Raw genomic sequence first — 26,163 nt, forward strand, 5'->3', positions numbered from 1 at the left:
GTATATGTTATAGAATGGAAGATGGCACGTTGTAGAGTGACTATTAGTGATGTTTACAACACAATAATGTTCTGTTTTTTTTTTGTTTGTTTTTTAAACCCTTTCAGGAAATGTGCAATGATATCAGCACACTATGGATTTAGTGATGTTTTTGATAATTTAATCATCTCCCTTTGCAAATTTACCACACTCAACAGTGAGGTAAGAAAAATGCCCGTCTGTCACACTTAGCTCTTCATTTAAGATCATTCCTGTTGGATTTGTGACCAAGAATTTTGTGTTGTCAGTCTGTAGAAAACTTGCCCACAGTTTTTGGTAGCAATGCCAAGGCTCAGATAGCAGCAAAGACTACGTTTAACCTCGCCCATCGGCATGGCGATATCTTGCGAGAGGGATGGAAGAACATCATGGAGGCTATGCTGCAGCTCTTCAGGGCTGAGCTCTTACCCAAATCCATGGTAGAGGTGAGAGAAGGATCCTCATGGATTCTTTGAACTCTGTGTAAATGCAACAAGACAAGTAGCACAATTTTTTTTCTGGATTTTTTAAAAAAAGTTTGTTGCTCTGGTATCAGTTGTCAGGAAGGCATATTTAATAATAATAGAAACGTTTAGCTTGTTTCAAGAGTAACAATCTCCTATTTCCTGCTTTCTTCAAAGGTTGAGGATTTCGTAGAGCCTAATGGAAAGATTTCTCTACAGCGTGAGGAGACGCCAGCAAATAGGTCAATTTTATTTCACATCCCTGTAATGGATTTTGGAGAAGAAAAAAAAGGCCTTATGAAATAAACAATGAGGACTTGGAACTATATGTTTTTATGATCATAATAAAATAGCTGTTATTCTATTTACAAACAAAGCTGTGGAATAAAGTGAACATTTGTAATCTTTTTTTTACTTAGGTTTTACTCGATAAGTATAGTAAGGTTTTACTATAAGCTATGGTTGAGAAATAATGAATAAAAAATTGCAACATACTGTCTTGTTGTTTTTGTTGGTGATAACTGCAGCTTCAGAACATTAATACTAAAGATTGCATCTTTCTCAGGGGAGAGTCGGCTGTATTAAGCTTTGTTAATTGGTTGACACTGAGTGGTGGAGCGGAGCAGTCCGGACAGCGAGGACCCTCTACTGAGAATCAGGAGGCCAAACAGTCTGCCCTGCTCTGTATAAAGGTATATGCACACTGTACAGACAGAATATCTCCCCTTCATTTTTTTGCTGAGGGGCTCAGTTCTTGAGTTTTCTTTCGCTTTTTCCTCGTGACAGCATTGTGACCCTGAGAAGCTGATCACAGAAAGCAAGTTCCTACAGCTGGAATCTCTGCAGGAGCTTATGAAGGTGAGACCTGTTCCTTACATTGACTTTTTCCGTCAGCCTATGAAATTGAAAGATTTAAACCAGTATACTGTACAGTTTCTCAAAAAGATTATGTATATAGGGATCTCTGTGTTTATAATAGATTTACCGATTTGTTCCAGGCCCTTATCTCAGTGACTCCTGATGAAGAGACCTATGATGAAGAAGATGCTGCTTTCTGTCTAGAGATGCTGCTGCGTATCGTTCTAGAGAATAGGTACAGTGACTGTTGAAATGTTCAAGGAAGTGTTATTACATAGAGACTACCTCTCTGACTGTTGTACTCCCAAAAGATTAATGAAGTAATGTGTTAGTTCCTATGAAGCGATTGGATCTAATTAAAGCATTGCAAAGAATAAATGACTTTTCTTGTGTCCAACGTTTTCCGGGTACCTGCAGGGACCGGGTGTCGTGTGTGTGGCAGACTGTGCGTGCCCGTTTGTATCACCTGTGTGTGCATGCCAATGAGAGCTGCTTCCTGGTGGAAAGAGCTGTAGTGGGACTGCTGAGACTTGCTATACGCTTGCTGCGCCGAGAGGACATCAGCTCACAGGTAGGTCCAGACACTTTTTATCTGCAAAACTACAGCATACACACCTGTTTCTATCACATAGACACACACACAATCATAAAATACCGTGGGCATGACTGAAGACCTTAATCTGTATCAAGAATTCAAATTTACATTGTCTTACATTTTAGGTTATAAACATTCTTAAGCAGGTGTCATTTTAAAAAAAAAAAAAAAAAACAGTTGAAGAGCAAACATTTGACGTTAAGTCTCACGTACACAAACACACTGGGTAATACGTGGTCATTCGGACAAGGTAGGGACATGCATGAAACTGAGGCTAATGTTATTACCATATCACAGTGAGAGACATGTTGAAGGAAACTTAAGCCAAAAATTACTGCAAAGGAGTGAAATCAGTTAAACCTATGCCGTAAAACTTCTTGCACAGGTGCTGCTCTCTTTGCGCCTGCTCCTGATGATGAAGCCTCACGTGTTGTCCAGAGTGAGTCGAGAGGTTGCCTATGGTCTACACGAACTGCTCAAAACCAATGCTGCCAACATCCACTGCACTGATGACTGGTACACTCTTTTTACACTGCTGGAGTGCATCGGTGCTGGAGTCAAACCTCCAGCTGCACTGCAGGTCACCAGCAGCAGCCCTGACAGTGACACAGGTAAAGAGTATGTTCTGTACATTGCTGGATAATGATTCAGATCTTATCAGAGTCTGATCCAACGTGTAATGGTGTGGTGATAACTGAATTTTAAATGCATGGGTTCTCTAGGTGCCCAGTCTGACAGTGAAGTGAGCTCATACCACCAGAGTGAAGTCACTTTGGACCGAGGCTACACCTCTGACTCTGAGGTTTACACTGAACACAACAAGCCCAGATTATCCCGCTCTGCCACTGAAGTTGAAGTGGGATGGCTAGTGGTGAGTACAGAAGAAAACACTACCCACTTCTTGTCCTTTAGATAGATATCCTCCTATAGATATCCCACTTTTGTATTTTAATTTGTTGTACGACAATTTGTGCCAGAATCTCCCTCCTAAAAATGTGCCTTGAATATTATTTACAGTACATTTCAAGGGGACACCCCCCACTTATTTATTTATTTATTACATTATAAATGTTATTTTTTATTTTTATGAAACTTCTTTAATGCCCCAATCAGTATTTTCAGTATAACTGAAATAATCTAAAAAACGCTAGTGGTATGATGTTATAGGATTGGGTGCTCCCAATGATCAAAGGAAACAACTACAGTCCCTTCTTAAAGTATTTTTTTTTTTTTTGCTGTACACTGAAGACATTTGGGTTTGAGATCAAAAGAGGAATGTGATATGATAGCTCAGAATTTCAGCTTTCATTTCAGGTTATTTACATCTAGATGTGTAAAACAACTTGAAACATAGCATGGGTTTGAACCCACCTATTTCTCAAGTGATCAAATATATTAGAACTTGTGACTGACAGGTGTTTCTTGTTGCCCAGGTGTGCCCTGTTATAGTGATTGTTTAAACAATTAATACCTCTGAATGTGTACTCTTGGTTCGAGCCCTGTGATTCGTCTGTGAAGACTGCATTTGTGTTTAAAACGGGTAAGCCAACATGAAGACCTGAGAGCTGTCTATGGGAGAAAATCAAGCCATTGTGAAGCTGAGAAAAGAGGGAAAATCAATCGGAGCAATTGCACAAATATTGGGCATAGCCAATACTACAATTTGGAATGTATTGAAAAAGAAAGAAACCACTGGTGTACCAAAAACCAGACACTGAACAGGTCAGCCAAGGAAAACATCGTCAGATGATGACAGAAACATTGTGAAAGCTGTGAAGAAAAACCTAAAAGCAACAGTCAGTTACATCACCAACAACCTCCACAGGGCAGGGGTGAAGGTATCACAATCCACTGTTCAAAGAAGACTTTGAGAGCACAAATATAAAGGTCATACCACAAGAGCCACAAAAGTTCTGGAACCAACATTGACCTCTACCAAAGTGGTGGAAATGCAAATGTGTGGAGAAATAATGGATCTGCTTATGATCCACACATTACAAGCTCATTGTTCAAGTATGGTGGAGGTAGTGTCATGGCTTGGGTTTGCATGGCTGCTTCTGGAAAGGGCTCACTAATCTTTACTGATGATGTAACTTGTGATGGTAGCAGCAGAATGAATTCAGAAGTCTACAGAACCATTCCGTCTGCCAACCTACAGAGAGATATGCATCCAATCAAACTGGGAGGAACTTTCTCATGCAGCAAGACAATGACCCACAACACACTGCCAACCCAAAAAAGGACTTCATCATAAGAAAAAAGTAGAAGGTTTTAGACTGGCTAACATGAGTGGCATGTGAGACTCTTTACCACATCATTATTGTCGTCGATGGACTGGTCAACCACCAGACCTTAATCTAATCAAGCATGCATTTCACCTCCTGAAGAGGAGACTGAAGAGGAAAAAAAAACCCAAATCAAACAACAACTTTAATACTCTGCAGTACAAGCCTGGAAAAGCATCACAAAAGAACATCACTGTATTTCCGTAATGTCAGTGGGGTCACTGGCTTGAATTTATTGCAAGCAAGGGATTTTCAACCAAATATTAAGTGGTGTTTAATTTACCATAAGACTATCTGCTCACATGAAAATTGGGTGGTCTGCCACCAAACGTTGTTTAACAAATCTAGATGCAGCTATCAGGAAATGAAAGCTGAAATTCTGAACCATCATCTCATTCATCTTGTGATCTCAAACCCAAATGTCTTTGGTGTACGTCATCTACATTTAATATACTGTGTTTGTGTCTTTTGATAGGTTGGTAAGGATGACCTGGACAGCAGTAAGGCACCACTTGCTCCTCTTATTAACCAGTACAGTTTAACTTTGGGTCAGGACATGGGCCTGCATGATACCAAGTCCCTCATCAAGTCTGTGGAGTCGCTCTCTTTTATTGTACGAGATGCTGCACATGTCACACCTGAGAACTTTGAGCTTTGCGTGAAAGCCATCCGAGTGTTTGTGGAAGCCAGTCTTAATGGAGGTTAGTGTACCCAAGGACACATCTTCATCTCGGTTGTTATTGTCACACTCATAAGACAAGGTGGTCATCGTGTCTATGATCACCTACATGTCAGCACTGGCGGTCACATCCATGCTAGCTGTTTAGCTAAGACATAGACATCAAAACAACAAATGCAGTCTTTGAATCGTGATTGGAGGTTTTTTTGATGCCTGCTCCTTTATTCAACCCCCTTTGAATCCCTCTAAAATATGTTACTTCAGGGGATTTTGTGGCCTTGCTTGAGAGAAATCTTGGATATAACACAACACAGTATATTAAAATCTAGTGCTGCCTTACTCTGAACATCATAATTCTGTTTCCTCGAGTTTTCACTTAAGCAAAGCACTATAGCAAGCCTTGTGTGTAGATCGACTCCTTTTCAGATCTCATATGTGCAGATTGACTCCTTTGGGATTAAGAAGTCTTTGTGTGTGTCGGTTCCATAGCACTGTAATTGGATGTGTCAGTGCCTGGAAGCTCTTTGGTTGGGTATCTTAAGCTGTGCTCTAAGGGTGAGTCATTTAACTCGGGGCAATCTAACTGCATGACTTGTATACCCTCTGTCCGTTTATCCCACAGTTTTTCAATTCAGCTATCTTCAGCAGGCTTAGTTAAGACATTCAGTACTTTTTGGCTCTGTGATTAGACATGAGCTTCTTATTCATCAGAGGGCTCCATGCACTTTTGTAGATACCTGCTGTCAACAGGGCTTACAAGCTCACTATGAAAGCAGCTTGATCAAAGTGTGTAGTTCTAACATGTAAAAAGCTAATGGAAACAGTGCTATAAACATGTAGTATAGTTGTTCTTTGTCTTCTGCACTTCAGGAAACAGAAACAAATATTTTGATGTATTTCCAAGGCAACTATGTTGTTACTGACATGCACGGCTGTTGAAAGATAAAAGATGATGTTACCCTATGTCAAATAATTGAAAAGGAAGGAAGGACTTGTTGACAAAATGAGGTTTAACTGTCTGTTAACTCCTTTTCTTTCACTGTGTTCCTGTGACATAAACAGGTTATCGCACCCATGAGAAAAAAAAGAGCCACAAATACGACTCAAAAGCTAGTCGGCTACGGAAGAAGCCACGGGAGAAGGAGGGTGTGTCCCGACGAGCTAAACCTGCCAGTCAGCGGCCCTCCCGTTCCCACAGTGACGATGAGGAAGACGAGGGGGTGCCAGCCAGCTACCATACGGTGTCTTTACAGGTTAGTCAGGACGTAAGTACCGCAGCCCTTTCCCTACTACCTTTACAGTGTACACGCCTGCTGCTGTAGGTTTGTGTGATGGTGAGGTCCTTTGGGGCAGGAGTGTTGCTTTGTTGGTCTTTTTCCATTTCTGCTCAAATTTATGGGTACAATAACTGGTGATTAATCCTCTAAACACTTCGCTGTATTTTCTTTAATTTGAATGCTTAATGCAAATTCAAAGCTAATGAAGTAGCCTATTAAATGAATTACAGAAAAATAATACACAGATTACAACTTATTCAGACCTCTTCATCACTATCATTTCCTTTGGAATAATTAGCTTGTGCCTATTTCTGCCCCTGCCTTTGTTCCACACTGTCCACTGCATCACATTTGCCCATGGATATAAACAAAGATGCATGCTGATCAACAGATAAGGGGATCTGTATATTTTTCAGTTTGCTGGTCATGTATTGTTGATGGTTAATTCAGCGCTTCCACTCTAGTTGTTAGATCTGATGCACACACTGCACACACGGGCAGCAAGTATCTACAGCTCATGGGCAGAGGAACAGCACCATCTGGAGGCAAGTGGAAAGAAGATTGAAGCTGACTCTCAGACACTGTGGTCGAGCTGCTGGTGTCCTTTGCTCCAAGGTCAAGCTTACAACAGTCTTACAAAACCAAAATTTTGTCAGTTTCTTTAGCTGTATTATGCCATCTAGTCACACATCAAGTTTTTATTGTAGCAAATTGCTTTGTCCTCTCCCTGTTCAGTGCTGAGGCCACTTCAATTGTTTCATTCAATCACATTATGACATTAGTCTGAGAGAGATTTAAATACACACAGAAAACCCTTAAAGTACATATGAAGTGTAATTTTAAACCATTATTGTGAGTTTAAACCATTATTGTGTAATAAGTCATTTATTATTTTTTGATGACAAAAATTAAAATGGTCAAGGGAGAATCTTGATACCTTTCCACATGCCCTTTAGAAATCCTAAAATGTTGAGCATGCTGATTCTTATGTTAAAAGCCTCCAGTTAGCACATCATCATGTACTAATATGCAGATTGGAGGTTTCAGAGCTGTGGAGCTTAAGTTGTGACATCACAATACATCATTTTAAATTAGGTTTTAGAAAAATATTGATAAAGTAACTTTTTTTTTTAAAATGGATATGTTAACAGATTTGAACCAAATACAAATCAATGAATCAGCTATCTGACTGGAGCACATTCTCGAGTTAATGTGTTTGTTAATATTTCACTGGTATGCATATGTATGTGACAGCCTGCAGCATAAGCAGAATAAAAGACTGATGTGACCCCTTGCAGGTATGGCCTGGCTGTGCTGTGATGCTCGGAGGCAGGTTCGGATGCAGGCTCTCACTTACCTCCAGAGGGCGCTACTTGTACATGATCTGCAAACATTGGATGCTGTGGAGTGGGAATCCTGTTTCAACAAGGTGAGACAGTCATATGCGACACAATGGTTAAATACAAGTCAAACACCCATTTATGCTGACTCGGAGCTTAACCCCTTTCATATCAGGTCCTGTTTCCGCTACTGACTAAGCTCTTAGACAGCATCAGCCCAGCAGATGTCGGGGGCATGGAGGAGACTAGAATGAGAGCCTGCACACTGCTCTCCAAGGTCTAGTAGATTTAGTATTTTCTGAAGCAAACCTGTAAATAGAAAGCGAGTGTGATGGTTTCTGCTTGAAACTGCTAAATGATGTCTGGTGCTTTGGCCTTCTCAGGTGTTCCTCCAGCATCTCTCGCCGCTGCTTTCTCTGCCCACATTCGCTGCTCTCTGGCTTACCATCCTAGACTTCATGGACAAATACATGCATGCTGGCTCCAGTGATCTACTGGTGAGTAACACTCTCAGTAATAATTTTTGATGTTATACTGCACACAATAACGCCAGTAAGTATACAGTCTGTGGTACTTGAGTACAAATAAGGAGTACAATAATGAGTCATTGTACTCATTGTTTTAATTTCAAATGCAGTGTCTGTGAGGTAAAATTACAAGATTAATTCAACCTATACCATGTTTCTGGGCAAAAGGTCTCTGTAGAGTTCAAGATGCACCCTAGATTCTTTTTTCTTAGAGGAAGTAAATAATATATAAATTGCTTTGTTAAAAATACATTTTTAGTATTTTTAGTTTTGTACGTTGTACAGCTTGGAATGGAGATGAAGATAATATTTCACAGCCACCTGTTTTTAGAATCCAGCTTAGTCCTGCCTTGTTAGTACTGCAGTTGGTCTATTGTGTTGTGAGCTGAAGACTTTCCATAGTCCTTATTAGTAACCCTTTACTTTAAGGTTTCGTTAACTTGCATTATATAATGCATTACTTAACATGAACAAACCATGATCTTCAGCATTAATGTACCATAAGTGTAAGTATTTACAAAGAAAATAACACTTGTATTAATTGATTTTTTTTTTTTAGGTAACACAACAAATAATCAGTAACTTCACAATTTCCAGTATTTACATTTAGAGATCACAGTCTAATAAGTTATCAATGTTAAACAAATGCTGTAATACATTTTTTGCTGTACAGTTGGAGGCAATCCCTGAGTCTCTGAAGAACATGCTGCTGGTAATGGACACAGCTGGGATTTTCCACAGTGCAGACTCGCGTACAGGCTACTCTGATCTGTGGGAGATCACATGGGAGAGGATTGACTGCTTCCTGCCCCACCTCCGAGAGGAGCTTTTCAAACAAGCTGTCATGCCAGGTATGATAATGCAGAGCTTCAACGTTTCACCTCACAGCCTATAATACACTCTGTCTTTAGAGTGTATGTGATTACAGGTTTTCAAGGATTCCGAGTCTTTCTGACTGTAGTAGTCACTCTTTAATTAATTATTACCCTGACTGTGTGCAGAACCTGTCCCCAATGTTCCTGTAGAACCTGCTCCCACTTCTGTTCCCAATTCTCCATCTTCCCCTCCTGTGCCATCCCCTGCACCAGTGCCAACTGCCCCCACAGAACCAAAGACCCCCAGCAGGCCTGCGTCTCCTCAGGAAATACAAACACCCAGTGCCAATGGTGAGCCTGGAATAATGCTTGCTACTCCATACATACAGACCCACCATGCATGTTAACTAGACAGTGAGTAACCATGATGTGCCCTGTTAAAGTAAGTGTGCTTACCTGATCTTTTCTTTCTAACTCTCACAGGAAATGATAGATCATCTCCAGTGCCCCCCTCCACTACTCCAATGCCCACTCCAGTTAAGAGCTCGTGTGACTCCCCGCCCACTCTCACTCAATCTCCTCTAATACTCCAGCCCCTAGCCTCTCCACTGCAGGTGGGCGTGCCCCCCATGACACTGCCAATCATTCTAAATCCCGCCCTCATAGAAGCCACATCGCCTGTACCCCTGCTTCCAGCGCCTCGTCCAACCGAACCTGCGGACACTTCAGAGGTCAAATAGGACATGCAAGGATTGTCCTTGAGCATTGAGAAGAGGACTGGAGACCCTCTCATGCTGCTGCTCTCTCTCTGCATTTACATGCTTGCCTCACCATCAGCACAACCGAATACATTACATAAGGCCAGGACCTGGAAAGAGTGATGGAGAGCCAAAGAGAGAGAAAGTGCAGCTGACATGCTCCTTATTTCCCCACATAAAACATGTCCACTCTAAGGTATATTACACCCACTGCTGTTGATCATGCAAGCCTTCATTATTAATATAGTTTGCACAAATATTTATTCAGATTAGCAATGCGCAACTGGAATACGAAGGACAGACCTACAGTTATGGGACCAGGTATGACACTGATTCAGGTTTCTATTTCTACCCATTTGTGCAGATGTAATATATTGAAGCTGCAGTGACTTACACTATTCCTAAAATTTATTGGAACAGATATAACAGTAAATTATTTGGTTTAGATTCAGCATGAACTTTACTGAATAGTGTTTTATTTCTGGGGTATAAAGACTGCAGGAAAACGAAACGATAGAAAAGGATCTAGCACTAACTCTCCACACCACTCAATATACGTTAAACTGTATAGTAACGTTAAACAAACATAATTTATGTTTACATATTTGCTTTCTTAGACTTTTACAGTTATCTTGTGTTGTACACTGACCACGATAATTTCAGAAATGTTTGTCCTGCATTTCATCATTTGAAAATATCTGTCAAAATGTAGTTTTTTTTTGGTGAGACGTAATTAATATACATTATCTTGAGATCGAGCCCAAAGACAGAGGAGATCCACTTGTTCAGTGAACACCACAAGTAGAACATTTCCTGATTTGTTTCTAAGTCAAACCTGTCGGAGGTGGATTAAATGGGTGAATGTGCTGTCCACACAAATCTGCATGCCAGGTTTTATTTTATTTTGTTTTTAATCCTGATAGGTCTTAAAGAGATTGTGAACTGAGTACAGTTTTGGGGTCACGTTGTGTTACTATTTCTGATGTTGGTGTAATTCGTTTAAAGATCACATTTTTTTCAAAAATATATATATATTAAAAGAAAATTCTTTGGAATGGATATGAACTATAAATCTAGTAAAGACAAATACTTTTTGTTTTATAAATCAGTTGTAACTTCAAGAGCTCTATTATTGTACTGGTTATCCCAAAATAGGTGTACAGAAGACTAGTTTTTGCTCCAGGTCTTACTGGATTTTTTGCTGACTGGGTTCCTATCAAGTTGCTGAACACCGAAAGTATCGCCCAGTTATGAGAATAGGACATAACTTGTGTGTTTAGTTAGAGTAATTAAGATGGTGTCTTTTGCTGCTGAAGTTCAGAATCATTCAGAAATCAGTTGCATTAACTAAGGGATGCCACTGCCTTGTGTCAGACAAAAAACGGTCACCACCCAAAATGAAAGTGGCAGTGGAGGGATTTTAGGTAATTCTTTAGTCAACAGGAATGACATACAAATATGTATATATAAATCAAATGTACTTTTTACAATCTAATAAATATGATCTGATAAACAAACTAGCTTGTATGGTAATTGCTATATTGGAAAGTCCACATAATTAAAATCCCACAAGCCAGTGTTTCTATTCCGCATCACACATCAAATTACATTCAAACTACAGAAAGCCAGTGTTTGGGAAGCTACTTTGAAACTAGATTTTCAAGCTACAGACTACTCGTAGACTGAAGCAGTTTAGCTACAGTCAAGCTACCCTTTAAAAAAATAGTTGGCTACACTACAAGTTACTAACCAAAAGTAGCTACTACGCTGAAGCTATTTAAATGGGCAAAATCTTTAGTATGTTATGATTGTGAATCTGCTTATGAATAACTGTGTAATTATGCATAAAGAAATTAAACATTTAAAAACAATTCCGAACAATTATGAATTTATAATGTGTACATTAGGCAATTTTAAATGACAACTGCGTTCACCTCTATTCGTATTTGTGCTTGAACTCTTGGACATTTATTATAATCAAAGAATTGGACGAAGTATTTTAATCTTTGGTTTGCAAAGATTACATATAAAAGGTGTAAGATTTATTATTTGAGTCCTTAAGGCACATGAACGACAATTAAGGAAATGGATAATTGGTTTTCTCATTATGGGAATCAGTCACCATCTCCCGCTCCATCGAGGATAATAACGATGAGTGTGTCGAACTTGAATAATTGATACTTGCAACAGTAAATTACTATTATTGTTATTATTATTTGTATTTTTAAACTGAGTAATTAATTACTCATGGAAATAATCAGTAATAAATATGTTAAGATAGGAACTTTTTCTCTAGCTGCTCTCTTAAACGAGATGTTTGAGAAATACAATCCAGAACATAAAATAAATCCTTCGGCATGCACTGATAAACTTATTGAATTATTTTATTTTATTTGTAAGTAAATGTAAACATTGTGTTGTATTGCCTATTAACAGCAAAGTGGCAGTAATATTCTCTGTTTCAGAGAATAAACCCCAGCATTCATTTATTATGGTATTATAATTGACCCGCCCCATACCTCACTTAACACACTGCGGTTGGTTGCCTTACATGTCCATCAGACGGTCTCTACCTGTCCATGTGAGCTATAATGAGGCTCTTAATTCCTGTGAAGCAAGCGGGCACTGCAGATATGCAATGAAGAGGACTGCTATAATTGGACAAAAAAAAAAAAAACCCATAACGATTGGCCTCGCTACGTCGCTGCTCATTTGAAGAAGTAACTCGTTATGGGAAAAGCGACACTATTTTTAAAGTAGTGCAGCTACTGTCACAACAACTGAGAAATTTAATTAAGGTAGTAGCGTCACTACTTTTAGTTAGCTACTTGCCAACACTACAGAAAGCAAGACATTTTCTGAGCTTTTGTCCATTCAGCATCTGGTCAGAGGAATGCTGACTTTTTCTGCTTGTGGTGTTGCCATGTTTAACAGCAGTAGCACCTCACACAAACTCTTGGACCCGTCTGCTGCTGGAATGTGCTGTTTCAGTTGCATGTGATAAAATAAAAAGTACTGAAATAATGACATTTTTTTAAAGTCATGAACTTCCCTTCTCTGAGCCATGATTCTCATCTTGTCTTTGTTTCAGGATTTTTTTTGTGTGTGCATTTTATTTTTGCATTGTTGAACATGACTTGCTCAAACAAGTTGTATATGATAAAATATATATGATGCAAAAATATGACGAAAATGTAATGAACTGCATGACAACCAACTTCTGTTGCAAACCAGAAACACAACTGTGCCTGATGTACAGTGTAAAACATCTGTTTTATTTCAAATCAAAATGACACACATTTTTTTCCTTAATAAACTAACTGTATCAGAAACTACACAGGAACTCTAGCTGAAAAAACAGTGATTAAAAGTCTTTTATACAACATGGAATGTTAAAACAAGCTCAGTCTAAGAACAAAAATGGAACAAATGAACTTGGCCTACTCTAAATGAGTGTCATGAAGGAAACAGTGTAACATAAATTCATATAGTACGTCACTCACAAATACCCTTTTTATATACCTTCCAAATTTGTTCCGAAACCCAAATAACTACAGCATCTTTAGTCAAACAACACATTAGCTGGAAAACGAGCCAAAATTCTGCGGTTAGCCTGGATCTGTCAGTTCGGTTTTCCATAAAAAAAAAATGGCCTACACAGAACTCACCAGATAAAACAGACTAGCATCCAAGCTATGCAAGCTACCAACAACAGAACCCCTTGCACAGTCATCACTTGACATCCATCTTGGTCATTTCCTGCAGATAAATTCCAATGCTCTCACTGTCAAACATCACAAAGTAAATGTTCTTCAGTGAGGATGTGGTTGCTGAAACAAAATGGTTTGAAATGGCCTTCAGTATCAGCTGGGCTGCAGTTTGCTTTGGGAAACCGTTTCTGAAAAAGATTGAAAGAGAACTTTACTAAAAGACAGAATGAGTCATTTGTCTATGAAAGTCACATGTTGAGTAAACAGAGATGACCACATCAAACAGTGACATCTTGACTTGTTTCTTTTCAGATGATAAATCTAGGAAATTAAGGTTATGACCAAAGGCATGCAGATTTATTCTGCGGGTAAGCTGGAACGTGAAAGGGACCATGTACCAAGTTCTTATAAGTGAAATACTGAACATTGTAACCAGTGTTGGGTAAGTTACTCAAAAAAAAAGTGTCATCCACTACAGATGACTAATTAATACTTGTAATCTGATTACATTATTGCATGTAAAAGGTAATCAGATTACTAATTTACTTTCACTTTACTTTCAAAACCTATCAAACCTACAAAAATACACTACAAAGTGAAACTAATAGTTTTTTCACTAATTTTAGCGCACAATGTATGACATGATCAGAAAAGGTTGGATTTATCATGACACTTGCTTCGGGTGTTGTCACTGTTTGTAGGACTACCAGACCGATAAATTATAAAACTTTTCTAACTAGGCTAGTTTGGTGTCGCAAGCCAAGGGGAGGCACAGCTAAGCTATCATTGTATGGGTTTAGCTGCTACAGTGCCATGCAAAGTACATTATCTTTCCTTTTGCTCTGCTCATATCATGTTCATGTAAACTGGAACTCATAGACATTTACACACATTGTTTTCCTGCTCAGCATCAGAGGATGTTACTGTTTCAGTTTCAACCCATTTACTGGTTTTTAAAAAATCAGCGTATATATCCATTTTTCCTCACACTGTCTGTGAGCTAGCGTTTGGCAGAATTGAGAGCTGTCGGCGAATAAGACATGTAATTTCACCGGCGTCTTTTACTGACGTTCAGTTATGTAATGATAAACCGCTCCAAGTGGAGAATTATTCGGGACTAAAGAAAAAAATCTTCGGGGCAAAACATGATTTATTTTAAAAATGCATTTTACTTATTGTTTTCTTAACAGTAAATTAGTAATGCAAGTAACTTAATTTTATTGACATCAGTAACTGTAATCAAATTATATACATTTAAAATGTAATGAGTTACATTACTGTGTTATCAGAAAAAGTCATTAGATTACAGTAACGCATTATACCCAACTCTGGTTATAATATATATTTTATGTATCAGAAACTACACAGAAAAAACTGTGATTTAAAAGTCTTTATACAACATGGAATGTCACCATGCTCAGTTGATGAACAAAAATGGAACAAATTAACTTTACTCTAAACGAGAGCCAAATATAACAGAACATAAACGCATTTATATTGTTTAATTTTGATTCTATTTACCTATAGCTTATTTTTTTTTTTGTAAATCAGCTTATCATTGTACTGGGAATAAAAAAGTTATTACAATTACATTACATTTTATTTATATATATATATATATATATATATATATATATATATATATATATATATATATATATATATATAATGTGTATGTATGTGTATATATATATATATGTATGCATGTATGTGTGTGTATATATATATATATATATATATATATATATATATATATATATATATAATATATATATATATATATATATATAATATATATATATATATAATGTGTATGTATGTGTATATATATATATATGTATGCATGTATGTGTGTGTATATATATATATATATATATATATATATATATATATATATATATATATATATATATATATATATATATATCAGAAAACTTAAAAGAACAGCTTTACCTCTGACTGTTAAAAAATGCTGAAACTGCAGAATCCTTTAAAGTACAAAAAACCCCACAATTAAATTGCCATCACTAACAATTATACGATTTTGTTTGTTAAATGACATTCTGTAAAAGATTTATTTATTCATTTTATTTCATTTATGATTCATTTATTATTAGGCTCTGATTATGTGGGGCAACCACCATCAATCCCTTATGAATGAGCACAGAAATAGAAATGTTAACATATTGGAATGAGGCATTAATAAAAACCTGTGATTTGAATCATGGCTTACACTATTTTTAGAGCTGCTGTTAGGAAAAAAAAAAAACGTTTATCAACACCTTTTGACCAGTCAATCTTAAAAACTCAACAGTGCTGTAGTTTGTTTACCATCCATCCATTTTCTCTACTGCAGCACAGGGTCATGGGGAGCCTGGAGCCTATCCTGGGAAACGCAGGGGATACCCTGGATGGGGTGCCTACCCATTGTAGGGCACATTCACACACTACGAAATGTCAAAACATATCTTTGGACTGTGGGAGGAAACTCGAGTACCTGGAGGAAACCCCTGAAGCACAAGGAGAACATGCAAACTCCACACACGCGGGGTACAGGCGGGATTTGAACCCCCAACGCTGGAGGTGCGAGGCAAATGTGCTATCCACTAAGTGTATAAAGTAGAGCACATTTATTCATTTTGTCAATTATGTTCCTAAAACATGCTTTGGAGAGTAAATACTAAAGTTGCACAGATGCACAAAAAGCACTGACTTAAACTACGGCCCTAAATGAATAATATATATTCTGGTGTGTGTCTGTGTGTATTGGGTTCTTTTCAGACTTATATAATTGGGACAAACAGTTGTGTAAAGTTTTAGTCTGAAGTTTATATTTGTAACACTCAGTCTGTGGATTTTATTTTAAATAAACGAAAAAATGGTACTGAAAGTTTGCTCCCCCCCCGGTTAATTGCTTAATCGGAAAAAGATAATCGGCCAACTAATCGATTATGAAAATAATTGTTAGTTGCAGCCCTAGTGTAAAGATTCACCTTCCAGTGGGTAGAGAAGGGAATGCCACAGATTTGAGCTTCTTCTCCTCTGCAGCAGACAGACAGTTCTTCACTGTCTTCTCCAGCTGATCCTCACACTTATCAGAGCCCCACTGAGGGACATTGCAGTGGATGATGAAACGTGCTGCCATTCCACTGGCCTGGCTAACTGCAACTGCAGTGGAGAAAGCAAAAAGTCAGAGCTCACAGCAGTTTGCAAAGCGGAAACAATAGATGGGAAATAAAAATAGACAGTGCACGCCCACTCCCTCTGTACGAGTATGTAAATTCTACCTGACGCAACCTCCAAGGGGCCTTGCGTCTTCCGCAGTTCTTTTACAGCATCCAGGAAATCTTTCCCTCCAGCTTTCTCCAGTGCATTACCTGTCACATAGTAGAGAAGTATGGATAATGCTGGTGCTAAAGAACATCCAACAAATCAATAGTTGCATACATTAATCAAACAGTCAATCAAAATTACTCAATCAATCAAAAGGATTTATGATTTACTGTGAGCTACACCGTTCCTAGTGTATGACGGAGGACGAGATGGCAGACGTTATTATTTTTCCCCCAATATGAGCCAAGTGACAGTCCACTGTGATCACTTATTAATAATAAGCAGCTCCTCCAGTGAGCCAACAGTCCCTCCTTATTTTCCTTAATTCCACCTTGATAAAGTTGGTGTGAAACTAAAGTAACCAGAAACCTTTTTCCTTTAATTAATTGGCTTTTCTGCTGGGTGGATTTTTTTCTTTGTTGGACTAAATGCTGCTTTAGCTGAGAAAGAGTGTAGTTTATCGTCAAGTAGCTCCCATATTGCCATAACAAGGGATCAAAAATTAGCAACAGCTAAAACATAGATGTTGGCACCTCTGCATCATGTTGTTTTCTACTTACCAATTCCATCCTTCAGATCAATCTCTGCATTTGTGGGATTAATAATTCCCTCAACTTTGATGGCTCCAATTTTGCTGATGTCACTCTCTGCAAGAGACAGCTGAAACAGATGACAAATAGCTTTAGTCTTAATTACCAGTATATCAATATTCTAGTAATCTTATAAAAAAAAAAAATACTTGGGTACACCCTATAGTGCCTACAGATTTGTCTGGATTACAAATGACAGATTGTTCCATCTAGTATTTAAAAAATGTTCAAACTCAAAATGAACTATTTGTCAGCAAATCTTTAATAAAATTAAATACTAAAAAATGCTGCTTGCATAATTCAACCCCTTCAGAATAGTACCTTTAGTTTAACCACCATTTGTGGCAATAACAGTTTTAAGTCTTTTGGGATAAGTTGCTACCAACTTTGCACACTGTGTGGGTGTGATTTTCACCCATTCTTCCTGGGCAGATTTGCTTCAGGTTGGTTGGATGTTGTTTTTTGACTGCAAAGAGTGCTTCAGATCTCAGTGTGTTTCAGACTTTGACATGGCCACTTGGACTTTGACTTGGTTGTTTTTCACCACTATGTTGCTTTGGCCTTGTGTTTTGGAAAAAGTTGTTGTTTGAAAAAGTTGGGACAGTATGGAAAACGCAAAAAAACAAACAAACAAAAAGAGTCGTTTGAAAATTCAATTCACCCTGTACTATACTGAATACAGTATCTTCACTGGGTCACTCTTGTGCTTTCACGTGGGTTTTCTTGAGCAATGGTTTCTTTATAGCCACCCTCAGTTCGCAATTATACAGCCCTCTTGAAATGGCTCTCTGCTGTACGTGCACTCTACTCTTAGCCACTGTATACTGTAAGCCTTCAGAATGAATGTGGGCCTCAAGTTTTGAGTGGCCATGTGTAGGTAGTGCTTGGGTGGTGTGATTTGGCTTCCACTTCCTCGCTATTGAGCCAACAGTGCTTACGGGGATGTCCAACCTCTTAGATATAATTTTACACCCTATTCCTAAGTTATAAATTTCTACCTAATCTTTAATATGCTTAGAATGCTCCTTAGACTTCATGTTCACTCTTTTCCTTCTGACATGGGCTCTTCCATGGCAGTTTTAAAATTTCACAGGTGAAGGCCAGTTATAAGTTAATTGTATCCTCATTAAGACAATCCCTGCATCCCAATTGGCATACTATCAGTTCTAAATAGTATCTGAGATGAGAATTAGTATGTCCTAAATCATAGTATGTTGAAATGAGTGTCCCACAGGTACCCGGATGGTCTACTATTTCTGGTAGATTTCTTGTTTTTAAGACATTTTTTCAGTTAATATTGCCCACAACTCCTTGCACGAGGGAGAAGGAGTTTTGCTACCATCTACTTTGCCGAATTCAAGGATGCATTTCAGCAAATGAAATGTGGAAAAATAAATCAAGGGAATGATCAATTAAATTATATAGTACAAATTATATAAGGAATAATGAATGAAGAAAAGCTGAAATGCAACAAGGAGTTTGTTTACAGTGACTGTTTTCTTCTGAGCAACAACGTTTTCTTCCATTACATGACGTGGTAGTATGTCCCAGTACTGGCATACTCTTAATACACACTCAAAAGTATATACTTTTTCTTCAAAAAGAGTACATGCTTTTAGTACAATAGTATAAGTATGCTAAGTGGGACGCAGGGAATCTGTGTCATCTGGAGCTTCTGGTTGAATACTTAAGCAAGTAAAACAGAGTTTCTTTAAAATACTTGCTGACCAATAATGAATTTCGACTTTGAAAACTCATTGTAAGAGAACATGAGTTTGCAATAAAAATTCTGATGGGAAGAATATGCATCTCTCATTTGTTTTTCAGACAAATCTGATCAATTCCAGGGAGTTTGAATACTTTTGCAAGTCACTGTATGAATTGCATTGTTAATGACTGAGTAAATGACAGTTATGTGCACAGTCACATTAATACCTTTTGTCCAAGGAACAAACTCTTTGCTGCGAGAACAGTGAATCCTTCTCCTGGTCCATCCTCCATTGTGCTGTTGGTTCCGTCTTTGTCATTATCTGCACTCTTCTGCAAACAGACAAAGTAAACATAATAAGTGTCTTCTTTACAAAATACAACAGGTTGAAATGTCTTACAGAAATGGAATGACGTAATAAAGTGTTTCCTGAAATCACAAAATCACCAGTGTGACTGTGTATAGATGCTCTTGTTGTGAGGAGGTAGCGCTGGACTGACCCTTGGCTTACGGCCTGGTTTTCCTCTCTTTTTGGAGGATCTCTTGCTGCTCTTGACCTCTTTCTCTGTTTTCTCTGGTGCCGTCATCTGTGAGTCCACCTTCACTCTCCCTCCTCTTTTCTTGGAGAGCAGCTCAGGGTGGATACGGGGCAGGACGCCACCGTTTGATATTGTAACCCCTCTGAGTAGCTGCACAAAGCCACATCAAAATACAAGTTACATCTTGTCTTGAAAAGAATGTGAACTCAAAAAAGCTAAGCTTTAATTGTTGTAATACTGCTATTCAGTTAGTCACACACCGATTATTTGTGTGTATGCGTACAATATTACTGTGATTAAGAACAAGCTAATGACACCTGTTTCAGTTAAGGCCCTGGACACAAGGCAATAAATAGGAAATATGCCAGCTTATAGACAGACTGCCTTGCATTTGCGTACGTTACAGCATATATGGTTAATCCTTTCGTTATAATTAACCTTGGACAATTTTATCTCTATTAAGCTACCAAAGTGTGAACTGTGTGATGTATTACTGCAACTGCCATCACTGCCTTTAACTGTTCCCTGCTACAGAGTGTAATAATTTCTGTTGATACATGGGTTGTTTAGACATTTCAATAAACAGGTAACAATAATGTTATCCTCCACAATAAATTGTAAATTAAATTTTTGTTTCTGGTATTTGCAAACCACCTGTGAATCCTAAATGGTAAAAGGCGCACTTATATAGCGCTTTTATCCAAAGCGCTTTACACTGTGTCTCATTCACCCACACACCAATGGTAGCAGAGCTGCCATGCAAGGTGCTAGCTTGCCATCGGGAACAACTTGGGGTTCAGTGTCTTGCCCAAGGACACTTCGGCATGTGGGGTCACGTGGGCCGGGAATCGAACCACCGACCCTACAGTTAGTGGACAACCCGCTCTACTTCCTGAGCCACAGCCGCCCATGAGATAGCCTCCAATGATAGCACTGCTAATAATAACTGTAGGGCCAGAACAATTTGGGGTTCTGGGTTAATTTTTCACTCTGAATGTCACTAATAGAGTGTTTAATGAAGATAATGAGAAACAACTTTCATGGGATACAAATCTAAATCAAACTGTAATAGTTCTGTGCACCAGGGTAACATTGTCACCATCGTGTACATGTAAATAAAATGTGCTTTTATATTTTTTAAAACCCTTTTGTTAAGGTGTTATTGCTATACATCAGCTATTAGAGTTACATTTTTATAAACAGTTACTGTATGGAATAGAATGAAATTCAATTGACACTTGAATATTTCATTCACACCAATTTCATTTACACATGTGGAATGAAACTGATTAACTGGCACTGCAATAAACAAACTAGGGCTGCAACTTACGATTATTTTCATAATTGATTAGTTGGCCGATTATTTTTCCGATTAATCGGATGGGGCGGGGCAAAATTTCTGTACCCTTTTTTTGTTTATTTAAAATAAAATCCACAAACTGAGTGTTACAAATATAAACTTCAGAATAAAATTTTACACAACTGTTTGTCCAAAACAGAAAAGAACCCAATACACACACACGCCAGAATAAATATTATTAATTTAGGACTGTAGTTTAAGATGGTGCTTTTTGTGCATCCATAAAAAATAATGCATAAATACTTATATACAATATAAACAAAAATAAATGAATAAAATAAATTATATATATAAAATTTATTTTATAGTATTTATGCATTATTTTTTATGGATGCACAAAAAGCACCGAATTAAACTATAGTCCTAAATTAATAATAAAAACTCCCTTTCACTGCACTTTGTGGTTTCTGTTACTTGCTGCCTTTGGACATATTATTTTACTTGTGTTTACTTGTGATCATAATGTTTTAATTAGACATTACAGATCTTACTTGCGCTCGCACTATGCGTGTGATCAGCAACGCGGCCTCGTTACTAACACATCACTTCCGTTATAATAAACGACAGCATTTACACTGCAAGCGCGCGAATACACCATATAATGACAATAAACTTAAATTAAATGAAAACTTTTAAACAGCTTGCACCAGTTTCCCCCAAGCCCTTACACACAGTGGAGCATTTTGGATATAAACATAACGATGTGCTCATGCAGCACTGTTAGTTCAATGTGATATAGCAAACACCAGTTATCTCCGTGGTGTTTAATATAAAATGCTCCTCTGCCTTAGAGGACTTTATTCCTCAGTCACGTGACGATTTCTCCTCCATCTGATGGTGACTGAGCTCATGTTGGGAATAAAAGGTAACGCTGACAGAAACAGTAAACTGAAGAAAGTCATTGTCGGTGACTCGGGTGTGTGCTAATGTTAGTGTGCGTATGACGTCATGCGCCGTTGACTAGGAAGCGGCTTATACTTCCGGTTAGTAAAAGAAACTGCTAGTGATATATTTGAGATATTACCTTGCTAAAATCCACACTAGACGGTAGTGCAGAGTGCATAGTGTAAGTGTATAGTACGTCATTTGAGACACAACTTTAGTATTTGCTCTCCGAAGCGTGTTTTCGGAACAGAAGTAACGTAATGAGTACATCTCCCCTGTGCTGTGCGCAGACCAACTAATCAATAATGAGATTCGTTGACAACGATTATTATCGATTTTATCGATTAGTTGTTGCATCTCTAAAACAAACACTGCTCTCACCTTCCCAAAACAGGACGAAGGATGTATGTTTTTGTCCAAAGTTAAGACTTAATTTCTTCTAAGATGTACTGTACCTGGTTAAGCTCTTCATCATTAGCCACTGCTAACTTGATATGCCGTGGAGTGATTCGTCCTTTCTTGTTGTCTCTGGCTGCATTACCAGCTAGTTCCAAAATTTCAGCTAAACATAGAAATATTAAAAATGTGTATTTATATTCATCTCTCTCTCGATATATATATATATATATATATATATATATATATATATATATATATATATATAAACATATATATATATATATAAATATATAAATACCCAGGGACTAACTGCTTTAATGTTAAAATCACCTTTAATGTGATATAGCAAACCAACAAAATTCAAGTGAAAACAATAAAATAGAAAAATAGAAATGGTTTAGTGAAAAAAAAGGAAAAGAAATAATTTACAATAACCTGGTTGCAAAAGTGTGTACACCCCTGGACTAATAATACTTACCAACACAGCACATTTTGATTTGATATGTTTATTCCATGCTTTCTTGGGAAAAAAAGAAGGCTTCAGATCTGTCAGTGAGAGGATCTCCTTTACACAGCCCTCTTCAAGTCATTCCACAGGTTCGATAGGATTTAGGTCTGAGCTCTGACTGGACTGTTCCAAAACACTGATTATCATCTTCTGAAGCCATCCTTTGTTGACTTGAATTTGTGCTTTGGGTCATTATCGTGCTGGAAGGTGAAATATTTTCATCATCTTCAGCTATTTAACAGAGGCCTGCAGGTTTTGTTCTGAATGTTCACAGTGGGTATGGTGTTTTTTGGGTGATAAGATGTCCTGCTTTTGTGACAAACATATCTTTTACAATTATGCCCATAAAGTTCTACCATGGTCAAAACACATTTGCCACATAGTTTAGGGTGATTTAGGCAGGCGTGGATGTTTTTTGGTCAATTTTGTAAATTCTTTTGTATACCTCTCCTGATCGATATCTGACAATGACTACGTTTACATGGACAGCAGTAATCTAATTATTGACCTTAATCTGAGTAAGATAATAATGTGATTAAGGTGTTTACATGAGTCGCTTTTAGAATTCTCCTGTCATGTTCCCATTTTACATGTTATAGAACATAATTAGATTAACAGCCCACGTCATTACGTCACTGCGCCACGCCGTCCCTCCAGAATTTCACGTATCAACATACAGTTCGTCTTCATTATGGTACCGTATACAGTTTTGGGTGTTTTTATTTAATTTTTTTACGAACGCTTTAAATGCAGTTAATTATTTGTCATGCTATACATGCTAACAGACAACTGCTTGAAGCCGTGGGCTGCGTCCCAAACCGCGTATTTACCGTCTATATACTAGCCGAGATACATGTATTTTTCCCCACTACAGGCCTATACTAGGCAAGTATGCGGTTTGGGACGCAGCCGAACTCTCTTGTTCACCGGAAAATGTAAAACTGCTGTGTGTGATCATATACTGTTGCAAAATGCGGTGAAAACTTTCACACGACGTTCATAATGTGATTAAGGTGTTTACATGTCTGTAATACACGTCCATATTGCGACTAAAACAGGAGTACTCCACCTGTCTTAATTCGATTATTGCTTACTTCGAGTATGACCTTAATTAGATTAAGGTAATTAAAAACTGCTGTTTAAATGGTAGTTTCTTAATCAAAGTATGGTCTTGATCGGGTTAAGAGTGGATTATTGTTGTCCATGTAAACCCACTGATTGTGATCCTGTACATGTTTTGTAAGTTCTTTGTGGACCAAGGCTTCAGCAGTTACACGAAACCAAGATGATGTCAAGAATATCCTACAGAAACAGCTGATGTTTATTTGGGGTTAATCGGAATCACTTCATTGATGACAGATTTATGATAATTGAATGTGATTGGTTAATTCTGAGTACAGTCACACGCCCCATTAACAACCAGGTTATTCTAGGGTTTTTTTTTCTTCCTTTATTTAAAATGTTTCTGTTTGTTTGTCACATGAATTATGTTGGTTGATATCTTGATTTAACATAATTTATCTTGGTTTCATTTTTTTTTTACATGAACCAGCAATTTTTGAATTTTAACAGGGGTGTGTAGACTTTTTATATGCACTATGCTTATATATATATATATATATATATATATATATATATATATATATATATATATAAATGTATGTGTGTGTGCCTGCCTGCTCTCACCTGCCAGATACTCAATGACAGCTGCCATGTAGACAGGAGCTCCCATACCGATGCGGTACTTATGAGTCCCTGTGCGTAAGTACCTCATCATCCTCCCTACAGGAAAGATAACGCCAGCCCGGGTTGAGCGTGACAGCTTGGTGGTCTTCTTTTTTCCTCCTCTGGCCGACATGCTGGTTTAGATGTAATAAGGGGGTGGGCAGTAGGAGAACAAAACAAAACATAATGATAAGACATTTTAATAAAGGCAATAAATGCAGCCTTATAGAGTCAGAGCACATGTTTAAATGTATACATTATAATACAATATAAATGAGCGGTGACCTCACCTTTTGTTGGTTCACAGTGTCAATGGATGATCGCCTACTTGAAATACAGTTACATGTCAATGGATGAGTGAAATATAGAAATCAAAATATCACTACAATATTTTCTATTATAAGGCGATATAACTGTACAAGTTATGATTTTTATATTACACAGAAGAATATAAAAATAATGAGAGTAGGTATGGCTATGATTTTACAAGGGAATAACCCCCATCCCCTTTTCCCCCATTCAAAACCTTAGGACATTTTTATTTATAATTCCACTAAATAATTGATAAATGATATACTGAAAGTAGCAGGAGCTCAGCACCAATACTTCACCTGTCAGCATTACAGCCAATACATAATTCATTGATGATCGTGACATTGTACACATACGGGCTTTTTTTTTCTTTTTCATTTACCCTAACAGGTCAACAGTTCTGCATGAAATAAAAACACATTTAATTTGATGTATAATTTAGAAAAACGAGTGAAAGAAGCACCGAGTTGTGCAATAGCGTTAATGCGCGAGCGAATAACACACATTGATCATCTGCTGCTTCCCGCAGCGGCTTCACACAGGAAGACACACTTAAAGGAAAATTGCCTCTTTAAAGATGCCAAACAACGAACACATTTAAACGCGTTCAGACTGTGTGATCCCCACTTCAATTAAAAAAAAGAGGACCAAAACAAAACAAACAGACAAAACCGGGGGTGCTGCAGAAAAAGGCGCCTCCTGCTAACTCTCCCGCAGCAGGTCGAGCTGCAGTCGCTCCGTGGGCGCCATGGAGAAAAGACGGATCAAATGTGCGCACATAACCGCGGACCAAATAAAGGCCTCGCCTATTAGCTTCGCCGCTTTACATAGCAAACAACACTGTCCGCTATCGGATTTATCAAAGCGACAGGCTGTAGACAGTCCAACGCGTTTCGTTTTAAAGCCGCTCCGCCCACGAACCTAACCCCCATTTTGTTTCGCAGCCGCCGTGTACAGTAACGTTAGGCTGAGGCTAATCTACACACGGGAACGGGAACTAGTCCCTCAGTCGCAGCGCTATTAACCAACCTGGCGTTGTTATTATTTGCTGGAATTTACCTGTTGTGTCCTACTTAACGCGACATATAAAGGACAGATATTTCGTTTGACGCTCCCACAAGCAATTCTTGCTCTTATCCGTGTTCTGTGCCCTTATGCTGAGCTCCTCTTCTTCTCCAAAAAAAAAAAAAAAAAAAAAAAAAGAAGGGATAGCAAACTGGAGCCAGTAGCAGTGTAACGGCGATGGAGGCAGGCTCATGCTACTGATGTTGCTGAGAGGCAAAATAGAGCAAAAGCCCCCCCACATATGCATCCTAACATTTAAAAGGCGTTTTTATTTATTTATTTTTTTTTAAATATAAAACAGTGTTTTAATTTTTTTTATATAAACGCTATGCCCTTAATTGGGTGTATAGAAGAAATCCATAAATCCTACATTGGGAAAGTTTTTTTGTTTTTTTTTTGACTCAGAATGAAAC

General features: G+C 37.9%; 2 protein-coding genes across 7 annotated transcripts in view; one reads left to right on the forward strand and one right to left on the reverse strand.

The window, feature by feature from the left end:
- Nucleotides 1-10,074, forward strand: part of gbf1 (golgi brefeldin A resistant guanine nucleotide exchange factor 1) — a 59,553-nt gene extending 49,479 nt beyond the window's left edge. For 3 of the 4 annotated variants that reach the window (XM_053621185.1, XM_053621187.1, XM_053621186.1), the window contains 18 exons: nucleotides 108-201; nucleotides 288-464; nucleotides 660-724; nucleotides 1,048-1,174; nucleotides 1,269-1,340; nucleotides 1,481-1,575; nucleotides 1,758-1,911; nucleotides 2,321-2,546; nucleotides 2,658-2,806; nucleotides 4,696-4,921; nucleotides 5,962-6,164; nucleotides 6,641-6,791; nucleotides 7,475-7,605; nucleotides 7,692-7,793; nucleotides 7,900-8,013; nucleotides 8,717-8,894; nucleotides 9,045-9,209; nucleotides 9,342-10,074. In XM_053621185.1, the coding sequence (XP_053477160.1) occupies nucleotides 108-201; nucleotides 288-464; nucleotides 660-724; nucleotides 1,048-1,174; nucleotides 1,269-1,340; nucleotides 1,481-1,575; nucleotides 1,758-1,911; nucleotides 2,321-2,546; nucleotides 2,658-2,806; nucleotides 4,696-4,921; nucleotides 5,962-6,164; nucleotides 6,641-6,791; nucleotides 7,475-7,605; nucleotides 7,692-7,793; nucleotides 7,900-8,013; nucleotides 8,717-8,894; nucleotides 9,045-9,209; nucleotides 9,342-9,598 (2,686 nt within the window). In that variant the 3' untranslated portion in view covers nucleotides 9,599-10,074. The remainder of the gene's footprint in view (nucleotides 1-107; nucleotides 202-287; nucleotides 465-659; nucleotides 725-1,047; nucleotides 1,175-1,268; nucleotides 1,341-1,480; nucleotides 1,576-1,757; nucleotides 1,912-2,320; nucleotides 2,547-2,657; nucleotides 2,807-4,695; nucleotides 4,922-5,961; nucleotides 6,165-6,640; nucleotides 6,792-7,474; nucleotides 7,606-7,691; nucleotides 7,794-7,899; nucleotides 8,014-8,716; nucleotides 8,895-9,044; nucleotides 9,210-9,341) is intronic. The other variant, XM_053621188.1, reaches the window with a different exon arrangement.
- A 2,796-nt stretch (nucleotides 10,075-12,870) lies between these two features.
- LOC128605585 (core histone macro-H2A.2) lies at nucleotides 12,871-25,888 on the reverse strand. Of its 3 annotated transcripts, none has more exons than XM_053621191.1 (10): nucleotides 25,745-25,888; nucleotides 24,664-24,697; nucleotides 24,335-24,507; nucleotides 22,197-22,303; nucleotides 19,458-19,646; nucleotides 19,185-19,289; nucleotides 17,220-17,319; nucleotides 16,614-16,703; nucleotides 16,320-16,494; nucleotides 12,871-13,514 (listed from the first exon to the last, which is right to left on the reverse strand). In XM_053621191.1, exons 3-10 carry the CDS (start codon nucleotides 24,504-24,506, stop codon nucleotides 13,349-13,351), a joined length of 1,104 nt encoding a protein of 367 aa, XP_053477166.1. In that variant the 5' UTR covers nucleotide 24,507; nucleotides 24,664-24,697; nucleotides 25,745-25,888; the 3' UTR covers nucleotides 12,871-13,348. The 3 variants fall into 3 exon arrangements, with proteins under 3 accessions (XP_053477166.1, XP_053477165.1, XP_053477167.1); XM_053621190.1 differs by having other exon boundaries at nucleotides 24,664-24,700; nucleotides 25,745-25,887; XM_053621192.1 differs by lacking the exon at nucleotides 25,745-25,888 and adding an exon at nucleotides 24,985-25,730.
- Between the last annotated feature and the right edge of the window lie 275 nt (nucleotides 25,889-26,163).

Source organism: Ictalurus furcatus, chromosome 3 (assembly GCF_023375685.1).
Source record: "Ictalurus furcatus strain D&B chromosome 3, Billie_1.0, whole genome shotgun sequence".
Taxonomy (NCBI): domain Eukaryota; kingdom Metazoa; phylum Chordata; class Actinopteri; order Siluriformes; family Ictaluridae; genus Ictalurus; species Ictalurus furcatus.